This window comes from Anarhichas minor, unplaced genomic scaffold, assembly GCF_050575085.1.
Source record: "Anarhichas minor isolate MPS153535 unplaced genomic scaffold, ASM5057508v1 ptg000315l, whole genome shotgun sequence".
In the NCBI taxonomy this organism is placed as follows: Eukaryota; Metazoa; Chordata; class Actinopteri; order Perciformes; family Anarhichadidae; genus Anarhichas; species Anarhichas minor.
In genome coordinates, this window is record NW_027466761.1 from 2,265 (window position 1) to 16,666 (window position 14,402).

At 46.0% G+C, this 14,402-nt stretch overlaps 1 protein-coding gene across 2 annotated transcripts; it reads left to right on the forward strand.

Annotated features, from left to right (window-relative positions):
* Positions 1 to 419: 419 nt before the first annotated feature.
* On the forward strand, positions 420 to 14,396 carry LOC142944640 (uncharacterized). Of its 2 annotated transcripts, none has more exons than XM_076085706.1 (5): positions 420 to 885; positions 1,443 to 1,872; positions 2,107 to 2,501; positions 10,552 to 10,693; positions 12,799 to 14,396. In XM_076085706.1, exons 2-5 carry the CDS (start codon positions 1,637 to 1,639, stop codon positions 13,874 to 13,876), a joined length of 1,851 nt encoding a protein of 616 aa, XP_075941821.1. In that variant the 5' UTR covers positions 420 to 885; positions 1,443 to 1,636; the 3' UTR covers positions 13,877 to 14,396. The 2 variants fall into 2 exon arrangements, with proteins under 2 accessions (XP_075941821.1, XP_075941822.1); XM_076085707.1 differs by having other exon boundaries at positions 420 to 639.
* The last annotated feature ends 6 nt before the right edge of the window (positions 14,397 to 14,402 follow it).

Sequence of the window (14,402 nt, forward strand, 5' to 3'; positions counted from 1 at the left end):
AGTAGAAGCATCTCAGGAACATACGTTATCATGTATGTTATGGCATAGGTCGTTGTGCCCTACCCCCCTCCCTACTGCTATTTTGAGAAAAAAAAACACTCATTAGTCAGTTATATAATTTCTTGGACTTGCTGAGCATTCATTCAGTCATTTTGCTCTCTCCACTGCGCACGAGCACAAGAGGCTCGCGGCCGCTGCCTGCTTCTCTCGCTGCTGCTGCTGCTACTGCTGCGCCGCGGGAGCGAGTTGGAATGTATTGACGTCAGAAGGAAAGCTGGACACACGCGCGTATGTGCGTGCACGCGCGCGCACGTCGGCATGCTCCCGTCCCGCTGTAGCTCTATCTCTCTCTCTCTCTCTCCCTCCCTCTCTCTCTCTCTCTCTCTCTCTCTCTCTCTCTCTCTATGCCGGAGCGGGCGCGCGGTCACGCAGCTCGAGACTCTGGAAAGAATTGAGGCGGGCGGTCATGAGAAAAGTATGTGCACACATGGACCGCGAACATGGAGTGTTATGAAAGAAAGCGAGGAGGCGGCGCTGTCATTTCTTACGTCCGAGTTCAGCGCGGCGAGGCGGCGGAGTGACAGAGAGAACCGCGCGGCTGGACAGGTCGCGGCTATGGGATATTATTGCATAACAATGGTGAGTTGGGCACCGAGGTTAGCGGCGCTTGTCCGGCTGTTCCGCGAGGTTGTTGGTGGCGTTTGTTTTGGAGGTATTGAGCTGCCGCAAGGAGGATGACTACATGCGTATGTGCCAACTCGGGACTGCGGTTGAGGCCAAGTAGAGAACAGCTGGCTTTGCCGCAAGTGTAGCAGCCCGTAGGCATGTAGGTGTTTTGGATCCGATGAACCTGCACAGCCAAGGATATCAGAGGACAGTAACCCGGTGAGGCCTGCTTCTGTTCACTCGGCCCAGTGGAGCTGTGTGTGTGTGTGTGTGTGTGTGTGTGTGTGTCACCATCACTTATTCCCTAATGAATAAGTGATGGTGACACACACACACACAGACACATTCCTAATGAATAAGTGATGGTGATGGTGATGATAAGATGCTGCCGGTGATGAGGATGAATAAGATAAAGGTAACAGCGATGAAGTTGACAGTGGTAACTGGATTGATGGTGACCGCGGTAATGAAGATGATGATGGCAGCTAAACTTGTTACCCTGGGGGGGGGGGTCTGATGATGACATCATCAGGACTAATGCCACCTTTTGACCCTCTTAGCCAAACTAATGACACACACGCGCGCACACGCACATGCACATACATTATGGTTTCCTGTTACAGTATTGATTTGGCGTGCCATTTGTGCTGGATGGCTGTTATTTGAGATGGAGCCAAACGCAGCCCTTCAACATCACAGACGATAAAATAAGTCATATTTGACCCTCTACTGTTCTCCTTCGTCTCACTGTGTTGTCTTTTTCTTTGTCCTGCCAGGCAACTCCCCATCGGTGAGGAACTTCGCTGCCCTGCAACCCCTCCTCCCTCCATCTCCGACACCTTGACACAACTACTTTCCGTCTCCCGTTTCCTTTTTTGTCCCTCTCTCCTGAAGCTTTTTCAGTTCAATCCCTCCTCCCCTCCGAATCCCCTCTACCCCCCCTCACACCCCTTTTGTTGTTGTTTCAAACATGGACTCCTCTGGAGAGAGAACCTCCGCCCAGGAGGGACACCTCGACCCCAGGAGCAGCCCCGGTCGCTCCGATCTCAGCGGACTGTACCACCTGGGTCGGACGTTGGGCAGGGGCCACTTTGCCGTGGTCAAGCTGGCTCGTCATGTCAACACCAGGCAACTGGTTGCTGTCAAGATGATTGACAAGACGAAACTCGACGTGATGGCGGCGAGCCACCTCTTACAGGAAGTGAGGTAAACTACACTGAAAGACGAAGCTTGAGAAGAAAATATTTAGGAAAAGGTTGAAAACTGTTTAAAAAAACAGAATTTCAAACAGGCATACTGGTAGTGAACTGTGTGTGATCCATCTGAATCTTATCTGAGCCAAACATGGAACGAAACCTGTGTAGATTTTGAGGTGCCCTGAAGGGGCCGCACCACTCTAGGCATCCTTATTTACCCGGCATAATTACTCGTTATTTCCAGATGTATGAGGCTGGTGCAGCATCCCAACGTGGTCCGCCTCTACGAGGTCATCGACACGCCCACCACCCTCTACCTGGTCATGGAGCTGGCCGAGGGAGGCGACCTCTACGACTACATCCTCCGCCACGAGGGAGGCGTGGCCGAGGGCAACGCCAAGCGCCATTTCGCCCAGATCGTGCGCGCCGTGGCGTACTGCCACCAGCTCCACGTGGTGCACCGGGACCTGAAGCCCGAGAACGTGGTGTTCTTCCCCCAGCAGGGGGCGGTGAAGCTGACAGACTTTGGGTTCAGCAACTTATTCCAACCCGGGACCATGTTGGCCACCAGCTGTGGGTCGCTGGCGTACTCGGCTCCAGAGATTCTGCTGGGAGAAGAGTATGATGCTCCAGCTGTGGGTGAGAAACACATTTCAATTTTTTTTTTGGGAGTGTTGAAACTGAACTGTTGATCTAGATCAATGGTTCCCAACCTGGGGGTCAGGACCCAAGCATAGCACAAGAGAAATCTGAATGGTCGCAAGATGATTAACAGAATACATACTTGAGCTACGTCCAATTATGTTTATTTTTTTCGGACTTTCCGCTAAACGTGGCTTATTTTCTTCTGGTTATGGAACTACTGTACAGTTATACCTATGATGAGTGATTTTTATGATGGGGAAAAAAAAAAATGACTCTTTGGCGGATCATCGTAACACACTTCATTCAAACAAAACAAAACTCACCCAAACCGTCTTGATTAGTCTTTTTCACCAACAAAAAGAACCCCTTATATCACTGAGTTGGATAGAAAATGTCCTACTTGCTGTCCTTTCTCCTTGCCTGCCGAGCGGCGGCTCTCTTGTTCTTCAAAGGCAAACTTAAATTAGCGAAGTGAAAAGACAATTCTGCTCGTCCAATCGTCCGTCCTCGTCCTCACAAATTCGCTGGCTTCCACTCAACTCATAAATGAAACCCTGAAGGCTGCCTTCAGAGGCCTACATGTTCTCTCCTGTACCGCAGCATGTGATGTCTTTTGTTATTGTTCTTTCATGCATGCCGGTCAGTTCAGTGTGTGTGTATGTGTGTATGTGTGTGTGTGTGTGTGGCCACATTTGTCCCCCTTGACCCTGTGTATTTTCTTGCATCTCAGTGAGTGTGCTCCTGCTCTGTATACCCTTCCATATTTATGTGCTTGTATATTTGTTTGTGCGGATCTGTGTGTGTGTGTGTGTGTGTGTGTGTGTGTGTGTGTGTGTGTGTGTGTGTGTGTGTGTGTGTGTGTGTGTGTGTGTGTCCATGTGTGTGTGTGCAATGTCCGTAAAGGATTAGTGTGTGTATCTGGGTCAGTCTAAGCAAGCCAGCCAGTCCTGAGCCAACGGGGCACGTTCTGCAGTGGAACCAAACACTGCAGCTCACCACTGGTCTCTCACACTGCATAGCAAGCATTTGTGTATATGTGTGTGTGTGTGTGTGTGTGTTGGAGTGAGAGAGACGGAGATAGATCGCAGATGAGAAAGTGCCACGCATCACTGTTTACCCGCGGCAGAATGGCTGATCCGTACTGCGGTGATCTGTGTGACATTGGAGGCCGATAGATTGTGGGATTTGACATCATAGCAACAGCAGGAAAACACACAGCATGTCAACTTCAGGGAGGTTGGTTGTGTAATCTGCTAGACATGGACTAGGATGGATTTTGGCAGGGTTTGGGGCGCTATTTATTCCGGTGATGACAAAAGCATCTGTACTGAATACAAGTGCATCCCGACCGCAATGAGGAGCTGATCCTGTGGAAGGATCTACTGCGTCTGTTGTACCGCCGATGGCAAGCCATGTGTCAAAAGGGAAAGGGTTATTTAAGAGGCTTCTTTTTTTCCTCATATTACCTTGTGTTGTTGTCTGCTTATAACAGTCTTTGTGGGATGGACGTAGTGAAGGAGCAGTCACAAAGCAACACTTCTCACACGCAATCTATAACTTCAACCTGAATTTGTTGCCTTAGTTCTACTTCTTTTTTTTTTCACATGACTTCCTGTTTCTAAAAGCGTCCACACTGAGGGCCGTGTGTTTGAATCCATGTGTGTGTGTTATTATTACATATCCTCTGAGGCTTGATTTCTGCTTCACCTCCACTCCAAGTGCATTTTCTTTCCGTTCTATTTTAACACAATTCTCTACCTTTACGGTTACATCATCACTTTGTTAGAAATGTACACTTCCTTCACCCACCCACACACACACACACACACCAATAAATACATGTGTAGGCCGATGTGTGATAATCCTGAGCTGCACAGAGGAAGAGATGTCCCTTAGTGATCTCAGCTTAGTAAGGTGACTCATAAACCCGTCTCTTCACACACACACACACACACACACACACACACACACATCTCTTTGATATTTCTGTCTATAAACAGACTGCTGTTTAATTCACTGCGGTTCCTTTGCTGCTGGGAGTCTTTGCAGTATATGCCTGCTCTGTTTGCGGACATGGTGTGTGTGTGTGTGTGTGTGTGTGTGTGTGTGTGTGTGTGTGTGTGTGTGTGTGTGTGTGTGTGTGTGTGTGTGTGTGTGTGTGTGTGTGTGTGTGTGTGTGTGTTTGTGTGTCATATGATGTGGAAGAGAGACACGAGGGCCAATTGCGTCTCTTGCCTTTGACAAAGATAAACACTGTCTATGGTAACATAATATCAACCCGTTGCTGTGCTCACGCATGTTTGTTTCTGAGGTTTTATTGTTAAAAGAAAAAGGATAACATGACCGAATGTTATCCTTTTTCTTGAGCAAATGGTCTTTTTTTTTTTTTTTGTTCTAGCGATTCACACTTAAGATTTGGATAGAAATGGGTCCATAAATTATAGCTTGTACGCACATGAATGTGCACTGCCTGAAAACAATCTAGCTATGACAATATTTGGTGAGTTATGACGGAGAAGTGCTCGGCCATAAAGTTCTAGAAAATGACAGATAAGAAGGGAGGGGGACCTACATTGGTGGACTATGTCCTGAGCGGGGGGGAAGTGCTGCATTTGGCAGATAACTGTGAGCCTCTCTGGGCGTCAGCTGAGAGTGTAAATGCATCGACTGTGACTGTCACATGTGGTTAAAGTAGAAATAGTCACCCTAAAGGTATACAGGATTTACCTTAAAAAAATAATGTATATATGTGTACAAAAGTAATCCGTCTCAATCATCACTTATGACTCTCTGGAAGTGTTTGGCGGAGCGACACCCGGCCCTCTGCTTGTATTTTCATATTTGTCTGCTCCTGGCAACTGCGCTTCCATTGAGCCGGGGGGGGGGGCTTGTCTTATGAACTTTGATAATTGAGCCAAGCGAGCAGCATACAAAGTTTTTAAAAGGGAGGAAGAAGCTGGCTTTGTAAAACGCGTAAGTGGTAGATTTTGGTGTCGGGCCACGTTCTTTGTAAAGAGCATTTACAAGACGATTAAAAAAGAAGTCAGACACGGTAATGAAGTCTGAGGTCATGTCGGGTTAGAGCTCTCTGATGTGCTGTCCAATATCCTCAAAGTGTGACCTATTAAACCACAGCAAAGACTCATTTAGAACATCCTCTCGTACACAACACTCATTTCTCTGCTCGGCTTGTGGCTGAGCTGGGAGCAGCACATGGAACCCACATGGAACCCCCCCCCCCCCTCCCCCCCCTCTGTATATCCCTTTTAGATGAATAAGTGGATAACTGGAGGTGTTAAAACCTCTTTGTCAGTGTTTTCATATCAACCTCAAGGCTGCTGGACTGTTTATATCCACCAACTTTACAGAAGAAGATCAGTTAAACTTTAATGGAGGGTACCATTCAGTCTGTGAAACACAACGGCTGTGCAATGTCTTTTTTTAGGTTTGAGCAAAATAACCCTGAAGATGTCATCGAAAGATGATGATGAAACAAAAGATGCATTATGGGAATTTTAGGATCCAGTCTTTTGGACCTAAATTTCCCACACCAGACACTAACATTCTGAATCAGTTTAGAATCTGTCTCTGGCAAATCCCCCGCTTCTATGTAAGTACAGTACTAAATTGCGGGAGTACCCTTCAATGTCACCTGCAGTGCTCAAATCCTACACGATTATAATTTCTCCTCTTATTCCCAAGAAATAATCCTATGTTGGACGGATCAGAGTGGGATTTCCACCTGAGCCACTCTGCTGTCACTGCAAGGTGAACACATAAAGTCCTAGAAGTAGTGACAGTGATGTCTGCATCAGTTAAAGAAGTGAAATGCACGTCTGCATGCTCAATAAATGTACATATAATCATCTGCTTCCCAGCTTTATCAGGAGCATTAGATAATCGTATCAGAATAATGAGGTTTGTCAGGATTGGGAGTAAAATGCCTTTATAATCGGTCCAGTTCATAACATATAGTATGTTTATCAGTGACTGATGACCTGAATGCATCCTTTACTTTAGTTACCGCCATGCAATGATGCTGCGGTGTTGTCCTCCAAAAGAGGGCTGTGTGTCCTTGTCTTAACTTGCGGGTCCCTCTGCAACGGGGCTGATCTCGTTGACCCCTTCATGACGTATTTGGTCTTGGAATGTGCATTTTAAAGGGCAGCTCCTAAAAAGGGCCACAGTCGACCACTGAACCAGGATCAGCTCCACTCCTCTGTGCAGTACTGCTGAACTCACGAGCTTTTGTATCTCAACATCCGGTTTAAATATATATTGTGTGTGCGTGCGTGCGTGCGTGCGTGCGTGTGTGTGGTTGATGTTTGTGCTGTCTGCAGACCACAATTCTTCTTCACCATGAAGCGGTTTCTGTCTTTCTGTGTGTTCTCTGTCTTCTTCACTCCTGGTTGCTGTTCTGCTGATGATTCGGAGTGATTTTTACAAATTTGGTGGCTCATTGTTGTTCACTTTTGCTGCTGGACCCTGGATACAGATGAATGCTGGGTAATGTCACAACCATACTTTTCTTCACTTCGTCAACGAGCATGCGCAGACTACGGCCTACGGGAACAGTGCATTGCAGCTCAAATTCTTTTCTTTTTTTGCCATACTAACTTCTAACCTATTTACCTCCATTCACTAAATCCATGCTCGACTTATGAACCAGGGAAGTTATGTCAAAGCAAGAGGCTAATATGCCTATTTTGAAATTAATATTTTGCAACCAGTACTGCTTGCACAACCTGGGTGTGTTTTCCTCTGTGCCAATGAGTACATGTTCCTGCTGTAAGACTTGATACAAACTTATGACACTAACAACGTTACCGCCAGCAGAATACCTCGGCTAATTAAATCCACGCTCTACTGTTTTAGTGCGCTGTTCCTGAGTAACCCCGACCTGAATTTGTGTTTTCAGTGCGGTATTTAATGATTCCGGGGCCCCTGAGCAAATGCTGTGTTGCTTTACTTTCACCCTTTCTTAAACTGATAATGTGAGTATTGGCGTCGTAGAAGTATTTAAAAATGTTTCTGGGGTAACACTATTAATACTACAAAGTAAAAGTGAGAGAGGGTTGTTTTTACAAGAACACAAGATCCTTTGTGGGACGTTGCTTTCCTAAAGTTCAGCAAACCGCAGTCGTCCTCGCGTTCTGCGAACCGCTTTGTTTCAACAATTTCGAGGGAACGTTTTTTGCGAACGCCGCCTGAAGGGAAGGGTTAACGTCTGCTCAAGGTGGAGCTTACAATTCTATTGTGTAAAAAAATAATATAGCGTCATGTTGTAATTGTTATATTTTGCGTGTCAAGTCTGAATGTGCATCGTGAACAGTAACATTTCTGTCATTTCAATGTACGGGTACAATGTGCTCGCCTGAAGTAGAAGTACACAGTAAGTAGGAGGCCATACATCTGAGTTACAGGGTATGATGAGTTAGAATACTAACATAACTAAATATTTTTCATATCTAAACATAATAAATCTACAGCTGTTTGGAGCTCTTTTAGTTGGGGCCTGGGTTGCCTACCTTGCCTAACAGTAAATGGTGTGGGTTTTCTTCCCTTGAACCGGACTGTAGGCTGCATGACTTAACTCCTTCATGGCAGGTGTGTCGCTCAGGACCTTAGAAAGGCATTGATAAGTGTCAAGTTGTTTTGTATGAGCGGCTCTAGAGAAAGCTGCAAGCAGCCCTGACTGAGGACAGGCATCCGAGCGGCGCTGCACCAGCGGTGAGAGCGAGCGATGTTCCCCCAGCCAGCAGAGAAAAGCACACTCCCAGCACTTAGTGGCTTCTCCTCCCTGTTGCATAACACTACTCGAGACGCGCGTGCACGTGGGCATGCACGTGAGTGCACATTGTGCAGCGCGGACTGAGGGCCGTTGTTTGGACCATCATGAGTATAATGCGGGACAATGGCTGAATGTTTATCACACATGGGAGTGGTACGTGTGAGAATCTAAGGATAGAATCTGAATGGACCACAGTGTCTTTCCATCCCTGTCTATCTAATCTAGCTCTGCTTTGGATATTATAGTGAAAAAGTTCATTTACAAAGGCAGGTGTTTGACATCATCTGTATTGCTCATTAATCTCACTGCTATGTGTTGTGAAACTGCAGTCATTGTTATCTGTATCCTAAAACTTGTGCATACTGCACTTTAACGTGTGTTTTTTATAAATAGTGTGAACTAACTGGCAAGTTGATCGGACAAGCTCTCTGTATGTGTATTCTCAGGAAAGGATGCTGTTACCAACTTAGAAGAAATTTTAGAAGAGGGATTTTTGTGTGAAAAATTTCATGATTTCCAATAAATGTTAAAAATATTAGTTAAACTCGCACTGTTGGCCTGCTGGCAGCTCTTTGAGGCTTAGCAGTGCTTTTGAGATACATGCTACCGTCAGCATGCTCACATGCTCACAATGACGATGCTAACATGCTGATGTTTCGCAGGTATAATGTTTACCGTGTTCACCATCTCAGTTTAGAATTCTAACAATTGCTAATTTGCTCTAAACTCTGAGCACAGCTGAGGCTGGTGGGTTATGAGCTCTGCATGTATTTAGACAATAACCAAAGTGTTGGAAAATTTGACCTGAACAGGAAAAGAGGAAAAGTCAGAGATCGCCGAAATCATTTGGATTCCTCCTCTGGAGATCATGAATGCTTGTACAAAAATCTATTGGGATCGATAAATCCAATCGATTTTTATACAAGTGTTGTTGAGTCTGAGCTAGAGTGGTGGACTGACTGACTAACTGAACAGCATTGGCATCCATAGAGCTATAGTGCTAGCATGTCTAATGAATAATGAAACACAATGTGCTGTTCATTATGGTTAGTTAAACATCAGATAGAAAATACATGTACACACATTCGGAGCAACAATGTGAAGAAAGTGCAAAAGAACCCCTCTAAAGTAAAAGATCTCTTCTGTTTCTCTTCGTCAACCATTTTTAAGATTAACGTGCTACTTTCTTCACTTTTTATATGTGGACTGCAGTGGTCCCTGTGAAACTCAACTGTGACAAAACCCAGCAAAAGCTTGATGGAAATATAAAGTCTAATGTCAACAATAACTGGAATTGTCCTTTAAGTGACTTTAAGAAACAAATGTGATATCAGCAGATCTGGCTTTATTTCTAGTGTAGAAATACGGGGTAGACGCACAATGTGAACAGCGTGTGCAGTGTTCCTATGCCCAGTGTTCGGGGGGGAACACAAGGAGAGACAGAAAGCAAGATCGTTCTGAGAATAGCACAACGCCACAACAGGCCCTCTGTTTGTTATGGCCCTCAGCTCCCCTTCCTCGTGTGTGTGTGTGTGTGTGTGTGTGTGTGTGTGTGTGTGTGTGTGTGTGTGTGTGTGTGTGTGTGTGTGTGTGTGTGTGTGTGTGTGTGTGTGTGTGTGTGTGTGTGTGTGTGTGTGTGTGTTTCCTTGAACGGGTCGCGCCGCAGTGTTCTCTCCTGGTTCAGGCTGCTTTGAGTTTGCGTGGACCTCCTCTCACTGCATCTGCATAAGAACGAGCGAGGGAGGGAGGGAGGGGGAGAGGAGGAAGGAAAGGGAGGAGATGGGAAAATAACACACTGTCAGCACTGTCGGTCAGCACCAGGAAGCCTGTGTGTGTGTGTGTGTGTGTGTGTGTGTGTGTGCGTGTCAGGGGCCAAGCCGTCTGCAGCTTAGGCCTCATACCCTAAAGTTACGTGCCGCTCGGCCGCTCTGTCACCCTGACCTCTCTGTCGAGGATGTGGAGGAGGAAAGAGGAAATAGAATAGATACATAATGCCGTTATTTTGAGAATCTCATTTCCTCATGTTCCGCTTTAGAAAATAACTGCAGGGGTGTTTTTTCGAGTCAAATCCCTAAAAAGGGCTTTTATTTATAAATATCCCTTATGAAATAAGAGGCTCGCAGAATTCTAAATATGATCTGATAGCAGAGGGATTGTTGGCTTTCTTTGAAGGCCTGACATGATTTGCTATTTAAGGCTAATGTGTGTGTGTGTGTGTGTGTGTGTGTGTGTGTGTGTGTGTGTGTGCTCCAGATATCTGGTCTCTCGGGGTGATCCTGTACATGTTGGTGTGTGGAGCCCCTCCCTTCCAGGAAACCAACGACAGCGAGACTCTGGTCATGATCCTGGACTGTCGCTACCGCGTCCCTGAACACGTCTCCGACGACTGCAGAGAGTGAGTACCGACTTAAAGAAAAGGCAACGAGGTTCATAAGAAGAGAAAAAACAGTTTCATTTTAAAATTTAAATTGATTCTTCATTTGAAAGGCTTACTCCGCTCCAGGACATTTTAGTGCTGTGGAATAGATGCGGTGGGTCACCCCGTGTTAAGAAGCTGCTGACCGTAAAATCATCTCATTAGTGTGCGTTTCAGTGGATAATGATGGTGTCCTAGTTATCCCAGAAGCTTCTCCACCCGGCTGCAAATACAGTTCTTGTTAAAACGTAAAGTACTTTCTTAGTCTAAAACAGTGAGCGTTATCTATCGATGTATTCCGCTGTTTTCTTTAGCTCAAAACATCTGACCGTATTTGAATCCCGTCTGAGGCCCACAGACACTCCCTCTGTCTTCACTTTCACAACTTCCATCCAACACACACACACACACACACACACACTGCGCTGAGCTCAAAGCACTACAGTGAACACGTCAATACAGTTAGATCTGCTGCTGCTGCAGCTTGGGAGAGTGAACGACATAACTGAGATAATAACAGAAATAAAAAAAACACTTTATCAAGTCCAGGTTTAAACCACTGACCCCTTTTTACCTTTGTAATTCAAAATGTACATTTTTTATATATATATATGTGTGTGTGTGTGTATGTATATATGTATATATATATATATGTATGTATGTATGTATATATATATATATGTATGTATGTATGTATGTATGTATATATGTATGTATATATATATATATGTATGTATATATGTATGTATATATGTATATATGTATGTATATATATATATGTGTGTGTGTGTATATATGTGTATATATATATATGTGTGTATATATATATATGTATATATATATATGTATATATATATATATATGTATGTGTATATATATATATGTATATATATATATATATGTATGTATATATATATATATGTATGTATATATATATATATATGTTTGTATATATATATATATATGTATGTATGTATCTGCAGGTCACGAAAAGTCTCATTTTAAAAAAGGCCTTAAAAGGCAATAAAAAGTAAATTAGAAAAGTCTTCAATATTTTCTCGTGCCTGTCATTATAACATGCTTTTTCTATCGGATTGAAGGCCTCACTCTAAATTTAAAGTGGAACTGTTGGGACAGTGGACTGCATGCGCAGTCACCCTCAGACCTAAAGCGAGCGCTGTCACCACTGCTAGCTATGAATTAATCATTTTGAATTGGTTAATCCCGCCACCCGTAGTTCTGCTCCTTTTCCGGGTTATGTTAATCGAATTAATTAATCATGAGAATTTTTGTTTAAATATACAAATGACGTGTGGAACCGTGAAAACTCTGTATGTGGGTTATCTCTACATGGTGTGGCGGGTAACTCCACACACATCAAATGACAGGAAGACCAAAAGCAGCAGATGAAGTGATTCTACCAACAAGTATCGTCTGCGTAGCCAAAGCCTGATACATCTTCTTTCTCCGTGCCATAGCTTCATTACCATCAACACACACAAACACCATTATGACCACGCATGTCTTAATCTGTAGATGAAAATAGTCCCTCCCAAAATAGACTTTGTGATCCCGTTTGAATAATCAACAATGTTTTACTCAGCCTGAGTGAGTGCTGTACGTAATGCACCATTAATAAACAGCAACAGCAGCAGTACAGGTTGCACGTGTGAAACAGCTGCATGCAGTTGTTTCTCTGAAATGAATGAACACCTTTTTACACCGATTTCCTGTTCCCTAGAAGGCAACAGGCAGAAATACCCTCAACCAAATGGTTTGTTCGATTATCTGTAGCCGCAAACACATCCTGCGATATCTGAGACGGCTCTAGTCATAAGACTCAGCCGCAGGTCACATGATGGTGCGTTTGAATGGAACAGAACAACCTTCTGGACATTATTAACTCATTTATGTTAAGATGCGTGGCGATGACCTATCTCAGATATTAATCAGATACTTATCTTTGTCAATTCAGTTGTTGTATTGGCCGTTCAACAAAATGTGATGTACGTAATAAAGCATGTAATCTTCAGTTTATGTTCTTTGCATGGAAACAATAATCCTCTCTGTCGTTTCCCCGTCAGCCTGATCTCCAGGATGCTCCAGAAGGACCCGTCTGGCCGCGCCTCGCTCGAGGAGATCGAGGCTCACGGCTGGCTGCAGGGGCTCGACGATGCGCTGCTCAGCCCGGAGGCCCCGCCGCACTGGCTCTCGGGGGCCCTCTCTCCCAGCTCTCCCCGCTCGGGAGCACCCGAGTGCGGGGACCTGCTCGCGGCGAGGCCCCCGCCTCAGCAGGCTTTTCCGGGCCCCTGGCAGCCCAGCCTCAGCTTCGTCCTCCGTCCGCCTCCGGCCGAGGAGCCTCCGGTCACCAAGAACCTTCCCGCGCTACAGCAGATCTGCGAGGAGGAGGAGGAGGAGGAAGAGGAGGAGGAGGAAGAGGAGGAGGAAGAAAAGGAGGAGGAGGAGGGAGTTTTGGCAAAAGAGGGTGAATGTTTGGTGTCTTTGTTTGTAGCAGAGCCGGAAAAAGAAGCTGAGGAGATGGTTGATGGTGCAGATGATCAAGAGTGCAGGGAGGAGGAACAAAAAGAAGAATTAGGAAGCTTAGTGGAGATTATGGAGGAGGGAGAGGAGGAGCAGGAAGGAATGGAAATAGAGAAAGAAGACAGTGGATGCGTGATTTCCGACCAGCCAGTCAGCCACGGAGACAAAGCGCTCAGTCAGACACCTGAAGTCCCACCGTCGTCTCTGCCTGGTTTGGGGGTGCCGTGCTGTCAGGGGCCGGCGGACTCCACGAGCCCAGAGGAAGGACGGGGCGAGGAGACAGAACCTAACAACAACACCAACAAACCTCCTCTCCTCCCTGAATCCGCGTCCTCCTTCAGACTGGCGCCGAACGAGAAGGAGTCGCAAAAAACGGGACGAGAAGGAGCGCGAGACGAGAAAACGGAGGAGGGCGGGAGAGACGACCCCTCGGCGGACAGATCTCAACCCCACAACGAGGCCGCTCCGAGGGCGGAGCAGGGGAAGCGGCACAGCCTCAAGCTGCGCGAGAGACTCTTTCAGTTCCCCCTGTGCGAGAAGGCTCTGGCCTTCAACATACCGACGCACAACAAGCCCAAGATCCTGCCGCTGGCTCAGTACAACTGCTGCCACGTGCTATAGGTGAAAACACCAGCCTGCGCGCGGCCTCAGTTTGGCTGTGGGCAGATGGCCGGCGTCAGAGCGCCGAGCTCCATGCTGAGCCTTTTTCTGCCGCAGAGACCTCGAGGCAGGAGAGCAAAAGACCCTCAGCGTGCGGGACGCGACGTGTACATCCTCACACCTACAAACACTCGGCCCTAGCGTCGTGCTCATGTGAGAAACGTTAACGTGTTAAGCTAGCGGTGGTGTACAGCACAGTAGTCAGACATCAGCTGAACCTCATGCGGTTGCATTGCTGTGAACAGGAGCAACCGTAGGATTACAGCGACTAGACGGTGTCCCGACTGTTGCTCAGAAACAATACCGGACCTACAGGGGAGATGACGACAGGAATAGATAGACATAAAACGTTTTAATTGAATAAGCTATAGTCTTCTTTGTTTGTTTGTTTAAGAGGTGCCTACATACGTTGATACTGTACATGCATGGCCACCGTGTCATTTTGGTGCTGACTGGTAAAAAAAAGCTCTAAAAGTCAGAATGGTCT

Excerpts from the sequence above, each read along its gene's own strand:
- LOC142944640 (XM_076085706.1), top strand. The coding sequence starts at position 1,637 with ATGGACTCCTCTGGAGAGAGAACCTCCGCCCAGGAGGGACACCTCGAC. Across the intron at positions 1,873-2,106 it reads CACCTCTTACAGGAAGTGAG|ATGTATGAGGCTGGTGCAGC; the intron begins GTAAACTACACT and ends CGTTATTTCCAG. Across the intron at positions 2,502-10,551 it reads GTATGATGCTCCAGCTGTGG|ATATCTGGTCTCTCGGGGTG; the intron begins GTGAGAAACACA and ends TGTGTGCTCCAG.